Below are 21,276 nucleotides of genomic sequence, written 5' to 3' on the forward strand. Positions count from 1 at the left end.
TAACTCTTCTGATAACATTAGTCGTTTCATTAAATTCATGTGGGCAGTGGTGAACAATCAGATTACGGTCGCTGCCATCTTGCTTGACACCGAAAATGTGTTTGATATGGTAGAATGGGGTTATCTTTTAACGATTTTGGAAATGTACAAGTTTGGGAATACTTTTTTTGGGTGGATTAAGTTACTTTATAGCGGAGGTTCAAACTAATGTGTTAATTTCATATTATTTTACTATGTATAGAGGCACCCGGAAGGGTTTCCCTTTTTCCCCCTTATTGTTGTATCTTGCCCTGGAACCATTAGTGGCCGTGATAAGAAAGGAGGATGACTTTCCAGGGGTGGCGGCGAGAGGTGTGGTGCATCAGCTTTTGCTTTTGCTTTGCAGATGATATTTTATAGTTTTCTCTGACCCTACTAGATCTATGCCTTGCCTCCACAGAATTATTAATTCACAGCACATGGGTGAAATCAGTATATACTAACAAAAGTTTCAAACAAACAAAGTACAAATCCCAGTGGCATCAAAATCAAAACTCTGTTCATAAAGGGAAATAGCGCTAGTCGCATCTATGTGTGTGTGTAGATAATGTGTGAAATGTCGATGTGGTGTGTGTAGGAAGCTCCATTAACCAAGTTGGTAGCGTGAGTTCAGATGAAAAGCATATGGAAGGATGGCTCACGCGACCCTGGAAAGTGTATGAATGTTTTTCTCGACTGACATGGATCCAGATGCAGGGGGAGTGCTGGATGTACTGTCTCCGAACCCATTCACTTACTTACTAGCCACGGCACGATCATCAGTCCATATTCAACAAACTCAACTCCTCAGGCTGCTTGAACTGGATTTTTGCTAACTTTGCTTGCCCTTTGTTACTTCAGCTACACCCGTTCCATGTCTTCCCCTACATCTCATACACCATCTTTATAATAAAAATTTCTTTACCCCCTTCCTTCCAGTTGCTGCGTCACTTTTGAAGTGGTAAGACGGAAATTACCATTCCTTCACAACATCCTTATGTCCTTCCAAGATCATTCTTCTAAGGTGGCTTGACAAGAACACAAGTCTGTTCTTTATGTTCTTAGAATTGAGAAACACCCAAGATCTTCAGAAGCGATATGATAGGTGTGGGTGAGTAACACATTTTTCTTCTTTTGTTTTTGGCAATTCGCATTCTTCATGCATATCGCCACCTACTTGGCAAGGAGGAAAATTTATAGTAACAAAGGACTGAAATATTGATCTGTTTCTCACCAACACCTGTCATATCACTTCTGAAGATATAGATTTAACCACTGGAGTATCCTGTGCTTATGGATTATTTTTATGTTGTCTTTATGTGCATTTTGGTACTTCAACTTTTTGGTACCCATTTACTTGCCTACTTGCCTGTTTATGGACATACAGAGCTGAAATATTCTTCTAAAAATCTTTGTTTGTGTTCAGCAGAAGAAAGAAAGTCATACACATCTGGGATGGCATGGGGGTTAGTAAATGATGAGAGAATTTTCTTTTTTGGGTGAACTATCCCTTTAACTATGGACGTGTTCCTCTAACGTTTGACTACCAGAAAATGTCCAAATGTCCTAAATCTACTTTTTGTAAAAAAATTTGCATGAAAAGTGTGTTGTGCTGTATTTCTATAAATTAAATACCACATTATCTGATTTTTTGTCATATACATATTTCTTTCATACATTTAAGTGTGGCTTAAGTGTTTTTGTGGCCACTGTATGCATACATATTGAAATGACTGGAAACAATCAAAAACAAATCAAGGAATTTCCTCCTTTTAGTATTAGAACGTTATCTTGCAAGGATCTTTAATAGTTTTCTTTCAGCACTCAGTATTAAATAAAAAAAAAAATCACTTTTATCTGCTGAATCATCAACTTTTTGAGAAAAGACGAGAAGAGCCAAGATTAGCTTAATCCATCTTTGGACACTTGATGAATTAGACCTCTCCTTATATGCGTGTTTGGTCTGCTCCAGACTTAGATTTTGGAATGGTAAGCATTTCAAGTAGACAGAGACAGGGTGAGGACCATTTCGGTGATTACGGCCGTTTATCATCGTCTCATCTGTCAAGAAGGTACTGAATTCCACCCTGTGCCCCCTGCATCTTCCATAAATTTCTCCCGTAATCATTTTACCTCCAATTAGCCATTTATCCATACACTGCATCCATCCTTTGCTGGTTCTACATAATCGTGTTAGAAATCGCATGAGGAAATGATGTTGAAAATGAAGCACGCTTCGAGAGAGTGTACTGCTGTATCAGTTTAGCCCAATTATACTGGGTTCTTAATGGCAGAGTGAGCATAATGGTGCTTAATTATGCTGAAGAGTCTAATTTCAAGCAGCTGCTGGCCAAAGCTCTGGAATATACTATGGGTGTCTCTTTATATTGCCTGTTTGATCTAGTCTGTTCCAAAGCAAATAGAGTCATTGAATTGCAAATAGCATATGTGGAATCCAGGCAATCTGACGTGCTGTTTTTTATAAGTTGTATAATTTAACTTGCTGAGTTGATGGTGTGTTTAAAAAAAATTGCTAGAAGTTTTACCATCTAGGCTGTTCCATGAGATTTTCGAACAATTGTGCTGGACACATTTGTATTGTGGATACTTTGGAAATTACATTTAGACAACAGCATAGTTGCTGAATATATGCTTTGTGATCTCAGCAGGTTCTTTTTTTTTTTTTTTTGCTGAGTCAAAAAATTCAGATTCAAATATCTGATTATGTCACTCGCAAGGCTTTTTTTCGATTGGCGAGTAGCTGTCTTTTTTTTCTGGATAATTAAATGAGATGCTTGTGGATTCCTTTAGTAATTAGTTCTGCCTTAACATGTGTGCAAAGCTGCTGCTTCGACAAGAGAAAAGCGGCCAACATGCCACCATTGCATAAAAGAAGTCACAAAATAGTGTGTCTGATCTAAAACGAATGAATTCAGCACAAATATAGATTAGATAAGTTTTAAATATAAGTTTAATCAGAACACATTTAATGCTTGAGTGCCTTACCGATGCATTTAAATAAAATGTTAATGCCTTACACTGTAAGGTCATAAATGGTTTATCCACCTGAGTAGGGATGGATTACCGACCTTCACTACCAGGGGCCCTTGACTGCCCGGGGGGGGGGCCCTGGGCTTTATGGTTCTTTTCTAGTTTGGCGATCCCCACGCTCGAAAACCCAAGAACAATAAAACCCTCCCACCCCCGCTCAACACATTTTGGGCATGAAATGAAAACCCCACACACCCACCCCAATCAACATTTGGAGGGGGGCCATTGGAGATAATTGGCCCCGGGGCCTTTGCAAGTCATAATACGTCCCTGCTCCTGAGACCCGAGCGTGAATGCTGTGTGAATTTTCCATTTCCCTTTTTGATTTGTAACTAGTGGCACCTTATAAACATGCAAAAAAATTAATAAAATAAAATAGCAAATAGTTTTACAAAAAATATGTATAATGTATATCCATATGTGGACAGTGGTTGTTAACTTTTTAATCATTCCAAGCTATAGAAAGTCAGATTTTTTTCATCAAATTGTTTATTATGTTTCCAGGAGTGTTGTTTATTCATGTTTTGAGACTTTATATACATTACAGTTATTTTCTTGTTACAGTGTTTTTTTTCTACTTTGGCAACAAAATCTCAATGTTCTCTCTTTGCACTGTCAAACAAACTTGTGATAGCCAGTGCTGAAGCAATTTACCTATCAGAAATCAGGATAATACATTTTGATACAAGTAATGGCTAACATCATCCAATCACTGCCAATCATGTTAAAATAAAATAATACATTATACATTCTGAATCTAGTACTGAGTACCATTGTCCCATATCTGCCAAACATGTTGAGTGGTCAAAACATCATCTGCAGCCTGAAAATTTGATGAAGTTTGGATTGAATCCTCTTGGCTTCATAGGAAATCTATGGGAAAAGGATGCATATAGAATGCTCTCTTGCTCCCTATTCAGTGAATGGCTTAACCTCCAGTGTGCTGTCTGGCTGCACTGGTCTCAGAACAGTTAGAAATGCAACATATTTTCATCGTAACTCCATATAAAGCCTCTGAAAGCAAAAACACATTTCTCAATGTAAAATTGCACAGTAAATATTGAATTTCTAATGAAAATCTTGTGCTATTCTACACATTAGTGTACATTGTGTTTAGCAGCATGGCATTTCAAGATAAATAGCAACATTTTTAAAAATGGCATATCAGATGAAACTAAAGGCTCTACTCTTATGACTCAATTAGAGGTCTGCACTTAAATTAAACCTTAAAATGAAACCCGACCCGTACCACAGACCCTACCCTGCCCGAACAATACCGTCAGAATTTAAGCCAGAACCCGACCCAAATCAGAAATCGCTTACTATCTAATTTCTTCTCCTAGCAAGATCTGTTGCAATAGGTTGTATATTATCTAAGTGTATAGGCAACATTTGTAACAGTAATGAAACAGTAAACATACACAGTTTTAACAAGGCACAGTAGCCCGTAGTATACTAGAGCAGAAGGGGAAAAAAGCATTGCCTTACTGTTTATGAACTGAAACTTCACCTGGTGCAGAACAATCTTGAATAATATGAAACACTGCAACTGTCCCCTCTATGCAGCCTGAACTTGTTCAGATTGTTGAATCTTTGTGACAACTGCACTAAAACAATCTAGATGCAGCACAAAAATTAAACAGACCGCAGGTGTCTCAACAAGCGTGTTTGAAAATCTGAAGTTCTTTTTAACTTGACACAGTGTTTAAACAGTGCCGGTCCTGCACGAGATGCTGAAGAAAAAGCGAGATGCAGTGCAGATGTCTTAGACATTCGTCCAGTATGTGTTTAAACAATGGGAAAACAGAACAGACATGACAAAAACACTTTGGTAAGCCTGTTTATTTTTTAATTCATACAAACCTGAAACCAAAGTCCTACTTTAAAAACTGACCTGAACCCATCCCAAACGCCTGGTTGGGTTGCAGACCTTTCTCTCAAAGATAAACTCCACTATGCCATGTTTTTTCTGAACAGTTGGTTTAAATTATATTAAATTATGCGTTACAGGGGGCCTGGGTACCTCAGTGAGTAAATACTCACTACCACACCTGGAGTCGCGAGTTCTAATCCAGGGTGTGCTGAGTGACTTCAGCCAGGTCTCCTAAGCAACCAAATTGGTCCGGTTGCTAGGGAGGGTAGAGTCACTTGGGATAACCTCCTCGTGGTCGCTATAATGTGGTTCGTTCTCGGTGGTGTGCGTGGTGAGCTGTGTGTGGATGTCTTGGAGAATAGGGTGAAGCCTCCACACGCGCTATGTCTCTGTGGTAATGCGCTCAGCAAGCCACGTGATAAAATTCGCGGGTTGACAGTCTCGAAGGCGGAGGCAACTGAGATACGTCCTCCACCACCCGGATTGAGGTGAGTCACTACACCACCTCGAGGACCTAGAGCGCATTGGGAATTGGGCATTCCAAACTGGGGAGAAAAAAGGGAGAAAATCCAAAGAAAAAAAAGATGCATTGCATGTAGCGAAGCCAAAATACAATGTCCACTCATGTGTACACAGGGTCACACAAAGTTCTGCATAAACCAATCGGCACACCTAGATTTTTGTCCATTAACTCGTTTTCACATTGCATGTAAACACCTTTATCCAATGTGTGCAAGCATTGTGCTTGTGACTATTTACATACTGTTGTCAAGTGTAGAGTTTTCTTGTAAATGTGGTTTTCTTGTGTTATCAAATTTTTTGAATAAGCTGATTTAGGTATTTATCAGTGTATTGGTGTGCAATGGTATAAACACACTCAGAATAATTTGTAAACCAGTTCGACTGATTCATTGAAAAGAACTTACTCAAAAGAATGATTCACCACAAATCGGACATCACTACGGCTTTTACTCTACACAAGAGCCATAAACAACCAAACAAATTTCCAAACCAATATATCTATCTTTCATGGAATATTTAGCAGAAAGTTCATGCTGCTCTTTTTGCATATCGTCCCAACCATTCAACAGACGACACCATCGCCACTACCCTACATCTGGCCCTCACCCACCTAGATAAAAAGGACTCATACGTTTCAAATTCTGTTCATAGACTTCAGCTCAGCATTCAACACAATCATTCCTCAGCACCTGTTTGGAAAGCTGAACCTACTGGGCCTGTACACCTCCCTCTGCAACTGGATCATGTACTTCCTGACTGGGAGGCCTCAGTCAGTCCAGATTGGGAACAGCATCTTCACCACCACCACACTGAGCACTGGGGCCCCCCAGGGCTGTGTGCTCAGTCCACTGCTGTTCACTCTGCTGAATCACGACTGTGCAGCAATGCACAGCTCGAATCACATCATCAAGTTCGCCGATGACACGACCGTGGTGTGTCTCATCAGCAAGAACGACGAGTCAGCATACAGAGAGGAGGTGCATCGGCTAACGGACTGGTGAAGAGCCATCATCCTGTCTCTGAATGTGGACAAAACAAAAGAGATGGTTGTTGACTTTAGGAAAGCAAAGAGTGACCACTCTCTGCTGAACATCGACGGCTCCTCTGTGGAGATCGTCAAGAGCACCAAATTCCTTGGTGTTCGCCTTGCGGAGAACCTCACCTGGTCCCTCAACACCAGCTCTATTACCAAGAAAGCCCAGCGGCATCTCCACCCCCCATCCTCACTACATTCTATAGAGGGACTATTGAGAGCATCCTGAGCAGCTGCATCACTGCCTGGTTTGGAACTTGCACTGTTTCGGACCGCAAAGCCCTGCAGAGGATAGTGAGGACAGCTGAGAAGATCATGGGCATCTCTCTTCCCTCCATCAAAGACATTTACACAAAACGCTGCATCCGCAAAGCAACCAGCTTTGTGGATGACCCCACACACCCCTCACACAAATTTTTCACCCTAAATGGGTACCTCATGGATTATCCCAGAACCGCGCATCAGCAAGCAGTTCAGGTTAAGAGTGTTAGTGTCATGTAAGATGTAAGTATCTAACTAAATATGCAAAATTTGACCACTGTTATATGACTATGAATGTGAAAACATTAACAGAGCCATTTTCAGCACATCAGGCTTAAGATAAAGCGCGAGAACATCTGTTTGAATGGCACCGCAGATGGCAGCTTTGGTGTGGAGCTCTCTAGTGTTTTTGTTACTTTTGTTTGTTTGTCTTGTTTTTTGTCACTCTTTCCCGATCAGTTTCACCAGGGATGAACTGCTGAATAAAAACCTGATTGCCAGTGTTTGATTATTCTGACGTTTTATTAGACATCTTAGTTGGAGGCGCAGTGTTGCTCTACAAGTGATGCACGTGAGAGAAGCGAGCCGGCGCACTTGTGAAGCTTCGTCAGCATGGCTTTAGGACTCCGCTGCCAGGTATTCACCTGGCAAATGTGAGCTCACTCACCAACAAAGCGGACAAACTACTTCTGCTAACTCAAACAAATAAGGACTTTTCTAACTCTGCTGCTCTGTGTTTCACAGAAACCTGGCTGAGTGAGCCAACCTGGACAGCGTGTTACATCTGCCGGGTATTCAGCTGTTCAGAGCACATCGAATCGCAGATTTATGGGGGAAAACGACCCCCATGCTTTTACATCAACAAAAGTAACAGCTTGAAAAAGATGTGCTGTCCTAATTTAGAGGCACTCTTCATCAACTGTAAGCCTTTCATAAATGTATATGTATAAATGTTCTACTCGACCACGGGAGTTTTCCTCGATTATTCTGGTGAGTGTGTACATCCCACCACAAGCGGGCATGAACGCAGCGTTGCAACAGCTGGCTGATCACATCACAGACACAGAGCAGCAACACCCGGACTCTCTTATCATTATACTGAGAGATTTTAATAAAGCTAGCCTCACCTGTGAACTACCAAAATACAAACAACACATCACATGCCCCACAAGAGAAAGAAATATTTTGGACCACTGCTACACCACTGTAAAGGATGCATAGGATGCATATTGCTCTGTCCAACTTGCAGCTTTAGGACTGTCTGATCAGTTCTGTCTAGTTCACCTTCTCCTGACCTACAAGCAGAAAATAAAATCAGCTAAGCCTGTAGTAAGGACTGTAAAGAGTGGGCCAATTAAGCAGAGCTGGAACTACAAGCCTGCTTTAACTGCAATGATTGGAGTGTTTTTGAGGCTGCAGCCTCAGACCTGGATGAGCTCACAGATACTGTGACATCATATATCAGTATCTATGAAGATATGTGATCCTATTTGTGGACTTCAGTTCAGCCTTCAATACCATCATGCCTAATCTTCTCTCAATCAAACTGACCCAGCTCTCTGTTCCCACCCCAGTCTGATAAAACACAAAGTAGAGCGTTTTCACCCCCAGATTAGAACTAGAATATGGTAAGACCTGTGACTTGTGGCTTCATTTTAGTTTTTTGGTTGTGACAAGGATAGTGTCATATATTTTTAGTGCAAATAGTATTAGGTAATAATTAACAATCAATTTAAGATTTTCTAAATATCAGTTCAGAATAAAGACATCATAACAGTAGTCCATATGACTTGTGCACTTTATCGGGGAAAACAATGAGGGACAACTTGAAGACTTTAAATAATTTTGTGTATTTTCTTTTTGCAAGCTAGCTGATGTCATATCATTTTAAAGATACATTAGTGATTAAAAGAAATTCAAATTCAAACTATATTTGTCTTTTCTTTGAAACAGCACAAAAAAGAAAGAAAAGATTACTGCTAGCAATGCAAACACAGTGATTGTCTTTTACTGTGTGAACTTAAAACCAGAAAGTTATACAATTTTGGTCACATTTAAAAACGTTAACGCATATAAACCCTTTATTCAGGAACTTATTGTTCAAGACATGGTTACGGCCTTGGTTTAAATTGAATAAAAGCAGTGTGATGGTTTTACAGTGTATCTTCTTTTGTGTTCTAGGGAAGAAAGAGAATCATATGACATAAGGGTGAGTAAATAATGACAGAATTTTCATTTTTGGGTGAACTATCCCTTTAAAATTCCAAGCAGTGTTTTCTAGTAATGTATGGATTTGTTTTGTTAGAACTAACCATATTATTAAAATTTTTTATTAGGGATGATGAATATGTTGAACAGACACAGGCATTGAACTCATAAGCATTGAGTTGTCATGGACTGTCTGTGTGTTTGAGCCCACGTCACTGGCAGGTCTCCAGCTCACAGCATTAAAAGCTGCCTCTCATACAGTGCAGCCTGTCTCACCGCCCCCCTGCTAACCCGAGGGCAGCCTGAACACAGGACCACACAATCACAGTTAGCTGACAGGCGACAGCTCACAGATACTATGATTCATTTCATTTGCCTGTGTTTGCAATGCAACATGTTCTTGTGAATGACGTCTTCGGTGTTCAATGTCTGTGTACTTTTCTGACATAGCTTCAGTTTTGGACATCATTGTGTATCAATCTGTATCATGTTTGTGACACTAAAGATATTGAGTATGAATCCATTGTGTTAAATGTTTTGCTGTTTAAAGGTGAATTTGTTTTTATAAAAAAAAAAAGAAAATCCTGACCCAGCTTAATGTGCTGAGACAACTAACTACAAGTAGCAATTCATAGGTTGAGTTTTCAAAAAGTTTTTTTTTTTACCAAATGCTTGAGTTTAGGACAGGGCTACTAAACCGAACAATGGACCATGAATGGAAGAAACCTAATTGGAAACAGTATTTTAACAATCCCTTACCTTAAGTATTAATTGTATACATATTGAATACATGTTTGAAATCAGACTTATGATTTTCAACTGGTGATGATATAACAGGCAAAAAAGTCCCATAGATTTTCATTGATTTAGACACCTGAGCAGGCCTTTAAACATCCAGAACGGGTACTTTAGGGGGGCAATGACATACAACAGAGGGGCAGGTAGTCGACAAGGGGGTATTATTGTGTGTCTTCTTGCACGTGTACTTGCACTTGCACATGTGTTGTGGGTGTGTCTTTTGTCGATGCATATCATCCACTCAAGCGCATTGTGTTAGGTTTACCGCGATACCCGTGTATGGTTGCATAGGTATAAAAGCACACCCCTATATCCGGCCCTGCACCTGAACCATATATTTGGACCAGATTATTATAGAGTATTGAGGGTAAAAACACTCAGAAAGCCTAGCAACTTAGCACACCCTAGCAACAACGTACTGCACTAGCAACCACATAGAAATGCTCTAAAAACACCCAGAACACCTTTAGAATTGTCAGGGATCAATCAGGCTCGTTTCAACCCACCACTCAAAGATCACTCTCCCCAGAATACTAAATACACACACCTGGTCATCATTAATTACTCCATCAACCAGCTCATAAAAACACTCACCGCGATTCCAGTCGTTGTCAAGCCTCCAACAGGAACAGACCGTTTCCTCCTGTATCCTGTGAACCCTGTGAAACCTGAACACCTGAGTATTCCGCTTCCTTAACTGACTCAATACTAACCCTTTGCATTGTTGTTCTGCCATCTCCAGATCTCCCGTCCGATTCCTGAAAGCCCATGTTTGATATCTGTCCAAGTTGCTCCGACCAGTCCTAGAAGAAAGAATGGATTAACGAACTGAGACTGAGTATTATGCCACAATTTAAGTTATCTGGATTACCTGTTGTTCTCCGTACATCCAGCGATCTTCACCAAACCTGCACCTGAAAACTTACCTTATACCCACTTTGCACGAGTGACACTTTAATAAAACAGTATTTGAATCACTTACCTCCGATCTCCTGGTCTCTATCCTGACAAGAATATCATAATGCCCCCTCAACCACTTAGTACGCCCAAACAACCGAACCATAACTTGCTAAAATCCACTCCGAATACCTTAGCAACCGCATAGCAATGCCCAGACAACCACCCATAACACCCTGGCTATCATCCACAGTAATATGTTTTGTGTGTGTTTTCTCCACAGGTGAACTCTTCTGTCTCCTGACGGTTCACCACGGCCCTCGCCTGCGTGCTCAACTGTTTCTCCTGCGAGTCATCCTGGGCTAACAGGCCCTTCCTATTCCGCCCCCACGCAGTCTCTCCCGCTACGGTCACCATGACACGCTCGAAAACCTTCCAGGCCTACCTGCCCAACTGCCATCGCACCTACAGCTGCATTCACTGCCGAGCGCATCTGGCCAACCACGACGAGCTTATCTCTAAGGTAATTAGAGATTAATTACAGGTGTCTCTGTAATTTTGGGATGAGTAATTTGATATCACCGTAACAGTATATATCTCAATTTTACAGACCAAAAGATTACATAATCATGAAGTATTGAATAATCTAGTGAATTGAATATTTTACATTTAAAAGGCAGTCTACTTAATCTCATTTGATTATTTAGTCTGTCTTATTTGAAGCTTGATGGATGCAGACCAAAAGATACGATTATTCACATCAAATTAATGCATAGCAGAATCTCTATCTCTGTATTTGATAGTGTAATGTTTTAATCAATTACAATCAATTAAGTACTTAAATTTAAAATGGAATCAAATAACTAATAATGTAATTTGTGCAACACGTCAGCCAATTCAATGTGGTTGCAATTTTGTATTCTAGTCTGTTCAGAGCTTGCAGAGGCAACCTGATCTTTTTCTCTGTCTTATTTCCATTGCAGTCTTTTCAAGGGAGCCAAGGCAGGGCCTACCTCTTTAACTCAGTGTAAGTTGCTTTTTGCTTTTTGAATCTTTCCAGATGAAACACAGTAACATGTTTTATGTAAAACATTGCAAAACCTTTCAAAACTATAATTGTTTTGCAATCTTGACTTCCTTTTTTTCTCTCAATCAGGGTGAATGTGGGATGTGGTCCAGCAGAAGAGAGGGTACTGCTAACTGGACTTCATGCGGTGGCGGATATCTACTGTGAGAACTGTAAAACCACTCTGGGCTGGAAATATGTGAGTTCTGGTTCACACTGGACACATACACACATATTTTGAGACCTTCTACCCCAGATCAGGTAAAAAAGAAGACACACACATTCATAAACTCTGTTAACTCAGGCATAGATTCTTACACTTTGAAAGCTTTCCCCAGCCTGTTGAGACAACTCAACACTATATCTCAAGTGAGGGATAAGGTTTGTGCTATAGGCTCGGAAACAACTCATTAAGAGAGATTATCTAAGTGACTTTACTGTACCACAATGGCCTGCGTACCACGTCATTAATCTACTCCTGACAACCTTTGAAAACCATGTGGTTTCCTAGATAAAACATTTAGATCCCTGGGCTTGGAATGTGCTTGTCATTACAGTTTAGCTTTTCTCTAATTAGTGAATAAATCAACTGAATTAAAAGATGTCAAAAGAAGACTGTCTGTCTGTCTCTGTCTGTCTGTCTCTCTCTCTCTCTCTGTCTGTCTATATCTGTCTGTCTATCGCATTGGAGAAAGGCATGGAGATTTGTTCTAGATAGATGACTTGTAGCAAGGGCATGCCATCAGCGTGTCATTGGTGTACAGTACAGCCATGTATAAGGGGATATTAATATCCTCTCAGAGCTTAATTCACTGCCATTCTATTTCTCGCCATGTGAAAGGTGCTTACCTGTTATATTTTAGCTACTGAAGAATGATTGACATGATCTGGCCTCATAAAGTTTTAGTTGACATAACTTTTAATTAATGACTCCATCTGAGTGAATACACACTTATTTCTGAGGATTCACGTGTATTCAGGAAAACAAAAACAAAAATGTTTTTTATTTAATTGATTGATCCAGACACCAAAAATTTGCATCATGTCATTGACCCTTATATTTAAAGAATACTGTATGTGCTGCTAGAATAGATTTAGACCAGTGGCGATAACTTTAAGACAACACAGGACAGGTGGCTTTAAATGTATCATTTTGGGACCCGCCCGGACGCTGTGTTTCTCTTATTTAGATGTTCACACTTGTTTTACACATCATGTATAGTTTAACATCTCTTGTAATGCTGCTATTTAAAGCCATTATATTTGATTGACATGTCTAATATAGATGCTCCCCAACAGCTGTCCATTATTTTTAAATCAGCAAATCTGTATCTTGAGGTTAACACTTCTAATGGTGATGCTCTCTCTCTCTCTCTCTCTCTCTCTCTCTCTCTCTCTCACTCCCTCTATCTTCTTCCTTAAATTAGGAGCATGCCTTTGAGAGCAGTCAGAAGTATAAGGAGGGCAAATTCATCATCGAGCTGGCTCACATGATCAAGGACAATGGGTGGGACTGAATCCCCCGAATACCCATGGGCCACACATGCTGGAAAGAGATGTGCAGCATATGAATAATTAGTTTCATTATCTGGCTGTAACTTTCTCCCTGGAAATCAGTCCACCTGACGCACACCTAGACCCCAAGGGTGCAAGGTTTATAGCAGCGGTGCTATCCCACTCCTGTCTGTACATACGTGTATGTGACTGAACAAATGTGTGCCAGCTAAACACCAAGTGTTGATCTTATGTGAGTATTTTCCTCTTAAATCGAAGGCGTGTGTGTCCAAATTGATGTACCTGTACTCAAACATTTGTATGCTCTTTTTCTGGGTTGGCAAAGGCCTTTGACATGCCACAGTTCTGTCCCATACTCAGGTTTAACAAATGGCTGGATTTATGGAAAACTAGGGTGAAAGAATTACCGGTTTAGCAAGGCACCTTTTACTGTAATTCAACAGTGTGTGTTGTAAGAAAGGCAAAAAAATCTATTTACTTTGTTTCAATTTTTTCTGTAATTTCTTTATTTCCAGTTTCATCTTTGTCACTTGCATGTTGTTTATTTATACTTATATTTATTGATCTGTTCATTTTGATCATTTGTTTTTGGTTTTATGGATTTTACACCAATGGTAAACCGTAGCAAACACGGTGGTCTTTATCTGGCCTCATATAGTGGAAGTAGCAATGTATGATAGAGGTTTGTGATTACATTTCCTGTCCAGATTGTGATGGAGTAAATGAGGCATTCATATGCCATGTATGGGACACAGGGCGCAAGTCACATACATTTGCTAGAACCAAGTCTTTATACTGCTACAGCCAAAGCTGAGAAAGCAGCTGTTAGGATTGAAAGGGAACTGAGGCTTTCTCACAACCATTGATGTCCCATTTGGTGTCTTCAGTTCCCACCATCAAAACACAAATCAAAGCAGTAAGTGGTAAACCAGACTTTCTCACCACAAAGAAAGCAGTCGACAGCTGCTAATTGTGGCAACTGAACGAGGTATTCCAGCAGGGGCTCGTGGAAAAAAAGGTGCAACCAAAGACTCCATCAACAAAACGCTGACCAAATCGAGTTTGATTTCCTTGATTTAGTTGCGTCGTTCTGTGCGGACTCCATCATTTGGTTAAGTTGTATTGTCCTTCCCGGATCTAGTTGATTTTCTTTGATTTAGTCACTTTGGACGTTAGCATTATTACATTGTCTAATTTTATTAAGTGTGTATTTATGATCAGTAATTAATGTTTTAGCACACAATCTTAAGTCTGTGTATTTATTGTTCTGTGGGACTGCTCCACCTATTCCAACATTGTTTTTTACTCTTTAAAAACCATTTCAGTGTCTTGGTTTTCAAGGAAGAACGTATGAGTGAGATCTACCTTGAATCAGTATATTTTAATCTGATATCAATAAAGCTCTCATTTTATAAATGTCTTTTTGTGGTTGGTTTTCATGGTCTTCATTCATTTCAAAAACAGACATTACATGAAAATGGCAAGAGTAACAGTCATGGTATTTATCCCAAAATAAACAGGCAAAATACTTACAGTTTAAAGGAAGGAATACTGTTATATTCATATTTTGCCTTTAGGTAAATCATGGGTTTTTAGTATATAAATATTGAAAGATAGTCTCTAAGGCCTTTTTATGTTATTATGAACATTGAAACAAATTGAAAAAAAATGTAGGTTACAAACTGGTAATTACAAGGGTATTATGCTGTAAATGTGGTTTATGAGGACATTTCTAGTGTCCTCATAATTTAAATAGCTTAAACACATTAAACAATGTTTCATTGAAAATGTAAAATTGCAGAAAGTTTTCTGTGAGGGTTAGGTTTAGGGGTTGTGCTAGGAATATATAGTTTGTACAGTATAAAAATCATTATGTCTATGGAAAGTCCCCATAATAATAGGTAGACCAACAGTGTGTGTGTGCGTGCGCGCATGCGCGCGCGTGTGTGTGTTTGCCCCAAGCCCCCCACTTATCCAATAATCACAACTGAAGAAATTAACCCTTACCAGGTTTAGATGAAATGTGTCTGTAAAAATCAATACATTATACTGCATTCATAAAAATGTATGTAAGGTTGTAAATGAGCCAGCTAATTGTGGTATAGAGTGGTGGTCTCTCTTTCTTTGTCTCTTTTACTCTGTAAATCCTGCATGACATTTCCTAAGCTTCAAGCTGCCGTAGCAGTACTCAGACACATGATGTATACTAAGCTTCTTGCTAGCCAAACCCACAGTGTCTAAAAATAAGAGAGATATCCATCTCAGACATAGTGAGTATGTGATAGAGAGAGACAGAGATGGGGAGAGCCACAAAGAAACGGCTCTTCAGCAGAGCACATTATACATCTAACCCAAAGCAAACCACATTAACAGATACACCAAAGCCAGTAACTACAGAGAAATAGCCTGAGATTAAATTATATTATATGTTGCATATGCATATAAAAGCAATAACCTCCCCATAAGGTTTATACATTCAAATTATACAGTAAATCATTTTAAGTTCCAAAAAATTTCCTCAACATGTTTCTAACTCTGATGCATATGGGAAAATTTAACCAAAAAGAGTCTTAGTGTTTTTTCCCTCTTTGGATTAGAGATGCTGTAATCTCTGCTCTGGTTTCAGATTATACAGGTTTATTTAACCAATGTGCTCATCTCAATCTGCGGGGGAGTGTCTGTGTACAGCCAACACGTGTGTCTGTGTTATTTCGGCAAAGACTTGGATTAATTCTGGCTTGTGTACAAACACATTTTTAGAACAGTGTTTTATACAAGCATTTCTACTGCAGTTAAAGAGATCACATCTGAATTTGCATGAGAATCTGATTTACTATTTGAGATGACTTACAAAATAACTGTCACAAGGAAAAACAAACTGTAATGTCACTTTATCTTTCCATTTAGTTGATTTAGCTCAAGATCGAACAATTAACATCATCACAGATGTATGACCTACTACACATTTTCATTCCTGCAGGACGTGTTTGGAACATTGCATTCCTCTAGGTTGGCTTGTTTGTCAAATGTCTGTCTACATACTGTAGAAATGGAGGTTCATTTCCAAACTTCACAGAAAGCCTTTTAAAGGCTCTTTGGCACAGAAATCCTCCATTTATTCCCAGCATGTCCAGCTGGTCCTGTTGAGACAAAGGCCCTCTAGCACCTTATCTGATTGGAATTTGGGATACATACAGTGACCGGATCGTAATCAAAATATGGTAACAAACATGTCCCTTACATTTTCAGTCATGAAAAAGATTTCAAATTTTCCTAATTTAAAAGGCATTATTTTATGACCTAACCTTTTATTAAATAATATTAAATATTGTTTTACACATTTCTTGGAAAATATATTTGTATTTATTCTTCTATTACATTTATAGTTATTTAGGTGTTCATTTTTTGACCAGGTGCAAGGTCTAACAAGTGTGAATAAAGCTCATCTAAATTATTATTAATTATTTAATTATTAATTTTAATAATTAAAAAATAATGTTTGTCCCTTGATTTCTGGTCATAGGTGTTAAATACTTGTCAAGTTGTGGGGAAAACAATAATTCCAAGGTCAGAGGAAGAGGAAGAGAATGCTTAAATGAGCAGGTAGTGATTTTTCCCACTTGTTGAACATTTTATTAATTGACATATTAACAGTAAAATTTTCACATGATTCATTTAAATATGTCATTGGCGTTACATTGTTTAATGTTCATGTAAAAAGACTGTTATTAAAAAAAAATATTTAAATGATTTATTGGTTTTAGTCTGACAAATGGCTTTTATGGATAAAAACAGAACTAAACTGAACATTTTCATATTTTGAAAGTCAAAAGTCAACTAATTTTTCGAGAATAACCTGGCCCCAAAAAGTATTTGGACACTTAAAATGCATGAATGTCATTGTATTAGACAACAAAAGTGTTATTTATTTGAACCATTTTATTGTCTTAGGGTCATTTTTGTCCTGGCACAGGTAAAGATTACATTATAAATATTGCATCGTTTTTGGTTCTGGAACAAATGTTATTTTTATACATAATTGTTTAATAATTATTTAAAACCAGTTATTTCTTCCATTGTCTTAATTTTTGACCTTTCACCTTCAGAGTTTCTGGATGTTATGCATATTTCAGTTTGTTTCAAATTCATACTGTTCTCTGAAGGCCCCGAGCCAGGGAGTCGATTTGGTCGGAAAAATTAGGGAAATTCAGCGAGAGATGTTGAACATGTCGGCAATGCTGACAAAGGTTGTTGCTGACTTGGAGAATCTTGCTGTAATAGGTCGATCGATCACTGCCATGGAGACAAAATTCTCTGAGGTGGTGACAAGAGTGGGGGATGTCGAGAAATGGATCGATTATCTAGAGTCATCGGATAGGGAATTATCTGCTAATCCACTTGTGACCAAGGTGGATTTGGAGCGTGTATGGGAGAAGTAGGAGGACTTGGAGAACTAAAGCAAGTGGTATAATGTCCGAATTATCGGAATTCCTGAGGCCGATTAGAATCAGGATATGGTGAAATTCCTGGGTGGGCTCTATCTGAATTTGCTTGACATAACAGGCCATAAGCTGGAAATCGAGTGAGCTCACAGGGTTCCAGCTCGGCAATCTGCTGAGGGAGACAGGACCCGAATTTCTGAGATCATCCGATAAAGATCTTGTGTTACATGAGGCGAGGGTTAAAGGAAGGCTTTCTTGGAAGAACCACAGCATTTACTTGTTCCCAGACTTTGCGAATTCGACAAGAGAGAAACATGAGCCATTCAAGGAATGCAAGAAACTTTTACATCAACGGAAGGTCACTTTTGCACTGATATTCCTGGCCAAACTTAGAATAGATGCTAAGGATGGCTGTAAAACATTCACATGCCCACAGCAAGCAATGTCCTTCATAAAGTCAAGTGAGTAAATTATTTTGTGGTACTCACGTTGCAGCTGAGTGGAACGAATCACTGAAAATTCACTTGACTTGTTTCTTTTTGTGCTTATGCCTCCTACTGGCTGGAGTTTGTTTTGTGGAGTATTTCTTGCAAGACTTTGGAGTGATGGCCAGTGTGGGCCGGCTCACTGAATATTCGTTTGAAGGAAACTAAGCCTTTTCTTTTTTCTATTTGTGCTGGTACCGCCTAGCGGCTGGAGTGTGTTTTGTTGAGTAACAAACCTTCTGGACAGATTTTTCTCTGACCCCATTAGATCTATGCCTTGCCTCCACAGAATTATTCAGGATACAAAGTCAATTGGCCTAAATCCGAAGCTTTGACTCTGACAGCGTACTGACTGGTAACAGCTTTTCAGCCGGGCACCTTCCAGTGGACCAAACAGGGCATGAAGTATTTGTGTATTTTATTCCCAGCACATTTGTGTGATTTTGACCCTTTAATAAAAAGGTTTTCAAGTGATGTGGGCAGGTGGGCTTCATTACATTTATCTATAATTGGGAAGGTTAATGTTATTAAAATGAATTGTATTCCAGAATTCAACTACCTGCTACAGTCTCTCCCTGTAGATGTCCCCCTCTCTTATTTCAAACATTTTGATAGCATAACGAAGTCCTTCATTTGGAATGGTAAGCGTCCCGGATTACATTTTAGTAAGTTTCATAGGCCGATTGACAAAGGTGGGCTAGGCCTACCCAAGATTTTGTTTTATAACTATACATTCGGTAACAGATATTTGGCTCATTGGTCGCTTCCACCTGAGAGAGCCCCTCCCTGGTTTTGTATTGAACAGGAAGTTCTTGCCCCTATGTCGCCATTGCAAAGCCTTTCTATCAAACTAATTGGAGAAGTTAAGTTACACCCTGTTGTCTCACATTTTCACTCAGTTTGGACAAAAGTTTATAGTGTTTAATTCTGACATTTATTTAAATGTTGCCTCGAGCATATGGCTAAACCCAAAATTGTGTATTAAGTCTCCTTTCTGCTGGTCAGAGTGGATTTTGAGGGGGTTACTACACTCAGTGACCTATAGGAGAGTGGAGTGTTGATATCTTTTGAAAATTTGTTTAAAAATTTTGGGATTCCCATATCTCAATTCTTTAGGTATTTACAGCTGCACTACCTGCCCTGTACTATTTTGGGAGTAGAATACACCCCCCTAAAGCAGCAGATACTCTGGAAGTGGTGATTACTGCTTTTGAAAAAGGTCATGAGGTATCAGTGTATTACTCCCTGCTACTTCAGAGTCTGGGGGACGGAGCTTTAACTTCTATCAAGTGATTATGGGAGAAAGATTTAAACTTGGTATTGGAGGAGGGAGTGTGGGCTAGGATTCTTTTGGGCACTCAAATTTAATTTTGCCCCAGACTCTGTATATTAGGCGATGGGGCGGTCATCAATATAGGAGATAAACACATAAAAAATTGGGTCCTAACCAGTGTTATGATCAGCAGATAGATTGTTCTAAGGGGATGGAAGTCGGCTGGAGCGCCCTCATTTCAAGAGGGGTGCACAGAAATGAGGAGGTGGCAGCATTCGAGGAAATGTCATGTAGAAGCCTGGGGAATTTAGATTAATTTAATAGGAAATGGGGCAGCTATTTGGCATTCTTGGAGGGGCAGTGGAGAGAGAAGTATAGTTTTAAACATGTATGATTATATATATATATTTATGCGTGTATACTCATGTGTGACCACAGGGATGTATGTTGAGTGTCAGGGTGAGGTTGGTGAGGTGTAATAGTGGGGTTTAAATGTTGATTCTGTGAAAATATGTTTTTCTTTTCTTTGTTAATTGTATGAATTAATAAAAACTGTTAATCAGAAAAAAAAAAAAAAAAAAACTATGTTCATTCATTAATATATAGAATGTAGCACCTTTTTTCCAATTATTATAAACTTTGAACAAAACAGATTTTCATGGGTGGGGGGTCTTTAGTGACGTTGTACACGTCAAGAATTTATGCATTTTTAATGGTTTCAATACGCATTAAAAGTGACCCAAATAACAAAATGAGTGCGCAGATTCTTAAGACAATCGGAGGTTAAATATAATTAGCACAAGCACACATTTCACAAAAAGAGGTTTGTTAGGTGTAAATTCAAAAACAACAGATAATACAAATACCTACTGTACTACTGTCTAGATTAACTATTCTTTTGAGTTTCCATGTCTAGTCTGAAACAAAATAAAGGGTAAATCATGGGACATGTGAGGTGGGTAGACCAGAGGATGTCGTCTGGGGGAATGGGGCTTGTACGAGGTAATTACGCTGCCCTCTCACTGGCATATGGGGTTTGGAGGGGGACTGGGGAGGAAGGTTACTGTTAGTAATATTGTATAAACTGATCTGATAGGGTATGAAATTGTGTGAGTGTGTGTGGGAGGGATACAATTGATCACAGGAGATGCAGTTAAGTGACCAGGTGTAAAAAGTTATTTATCTCACCTGACCACAATTGATCAGATCACCCGAGACGCATCTAAATACCAGGTGGAGACATAAAGGCAGCATAAAAGTAATCCATGCAACATCAGAGCTTAATCCATATCTTCAGAAGCGATATGATAGGTGTGGCTAAGAAACAGATCAATATTTAAGACATAATCAACACCACTTTTATTTTTACTTTCAGTAAATGAAAAAATTTGAAAGTTGAGATTTATAGTAAAAAAAAAAAAAAAAAAGCACTTATATATGAATCTGTTTGGATGAATTTTGAGCACAATAAAAATTAAATTTCAATTTCCACGTTAAATGCCTGTTGAACATTTATTTTGTGTAATTTGCGCTATCTAGTGGCCTTTGAATAATCACTCGAATTTGTGCAACACGAGCCATCCACGTAAAATATGTAAAAGAAAAAAATATTTGATTCAGTAGATTCATACCAAATACATTTTATATGAACTTCACTGGAAGCATTTTATTGGTAATTATCAAAAGAATCTGTAATATAGATAAATGTAGAAAGATTCAGTGTTGTGTCGCATCATGTCACTAGAGAGCGACAAAACCCTTCAGTTCATCGAATCTGCACGAGACGTAAACAAATCGCGCTGAAGCGGTGAATTATGGGATATCTTCTCTCGGC

General features: G+C 39.0%; 1 protein-coding gene across 1 annotated transcript; it reads left to right on the forward strand.

The window, feature by feature from the left end:
* Positions 1 to 11,054: 11,054 nt before the first annotated feature.
* LOC127636828 (protein yippee-like 1) lies at positions 11,055 to 14,606 on the forward strand. The gene is made up of 4 exons (XM_052117582.1): positions 11,055 to 11,184; positions 11,645 to 11,688; positions 11,818 to 11,926; positions 13,155 to 14,606. Exons 1-4 carry the CDS (start codon positions 11,077 to 11,079, stop codon positions 13,242 to 13,244), a joined length of 351 nt encoding a protein of 116 aa, XP_051973542.1. The 5' UTR covers positions 11,055 to 11,076; the 3' UTR covers positions 13,245 to 14,606.
* The last annotated feature ends 6,670 nt before the right edge of the window (positions 14,607 to 21,276 follow it).

This window comes from Xyrauchen texanus, chromosome 44 (assembly GCF_025860055.1).
Source record: "Xyrauchen texanus isolate HMW12.3.18 chromosome 44, RBS_HiC_50CHRs, whole genome shotgun sequence".
Classification (NCBI taxonomy): domain Eukaryota; kingdom Metazoa; phylum Chordata; class Actinopteri; order Cypriniformes; family Catostomidae; genus Xyrauchen; species Xyrauchen texanus.

Excerpts from the sequence above, each read along its gene's own strand:
- LOC127636828 (XM_052117582.1), top strand. The coding sequence starts at position 11,077 with ATGACACGCTCGAAAACCTTCCAGGCCTACCTGCCCAACTGCCATCGC. Across the intron at positions 11,185-11,644 it reads ACGACGAGCTTATCTCTAAG|TCTTTTCAAGGGAGCCAAGG; the intron begins GTAATTAGAGAT and ends TTTCCATTGCAG. Across the intron at positions 11,927-13,154 it reads CCACTCTGGGCTGGAAATAT|GAGCATGCCTTTGAGAGCAG; the intron begins GTGAGTTCTGGT and ends TCCTTAAATTAG.